Raw genomic sequence first — 333 nt, 5'->3', positions numbered from 1 at the left:
GGATGCTCGGGAAGGGCAGGGCGGCGCGGGGGCCCCGGCGCAGGGCGAGCGGGCAGCGGTGCCTTTACCTTTGTGCCTGATGCTGCGCTTCCAGTCCTTGGCCGTCTCCCTGCCGCTGACAAACTGGAACTCGTTGGGGGTGAGCCACTCTCCCCGGTACCGGATAGAGGGTCCTTTGCTGCCCTGGCACAACTTATTGATGTAGAGCAGCGCCTTGTTCTCCCCGCACTCCACCTCGATGCAAGGCTCTCCGTTGTCAAAGAAGGGCTGGAAATCCGGGATGGAGGAAAACCTCTCCAGCATCAGGTCCTCGGGGAGGTGGGGGGGGTGGGG

General features: G+C 64.3%; 1 protein-coding gene across 1 annotated transcript in view; it reads right to left on the bottom strand.

Annotated features, from left to right (window-relative positions):
• Positions 1-333, bottom strand: part of SAMD11 (sterile alpha motif domain containing 11) — a 127836-nt gene that overhangs the window by 127298 nt on the left and 205 nt on the right. The window contains 2 exon segments of the mRNA XM_009646780.2: positions 69-331; position 333. The exon segment at position 333 is cut by the window's right edge and continues 205 nt beyond it. Coding sequence (XP_009645075.2) covers positions 69-331; position 333 — 264 coding nt within the window.

Source organism: Egretta garzetta, unplaced genomic scaffold, assembly GCF_000687185.1.
Source record: "Egretta garzetta isolate BGI_Z169 unplaced genomic scaffold, ASM68718v1 scaffold29, whole genome shotgun sequence".
Taxonomy (NCBI): Eukaryota; Metazoa; Chordata; class Aves; order Pelecaniformes; family Ardeidae; genus Egretta; species Egretta garzetta.
Note: the sequence above shows the minus strand (reverse complement) of the source record. Positions and strands in the feature narration are given on the sequence as shown.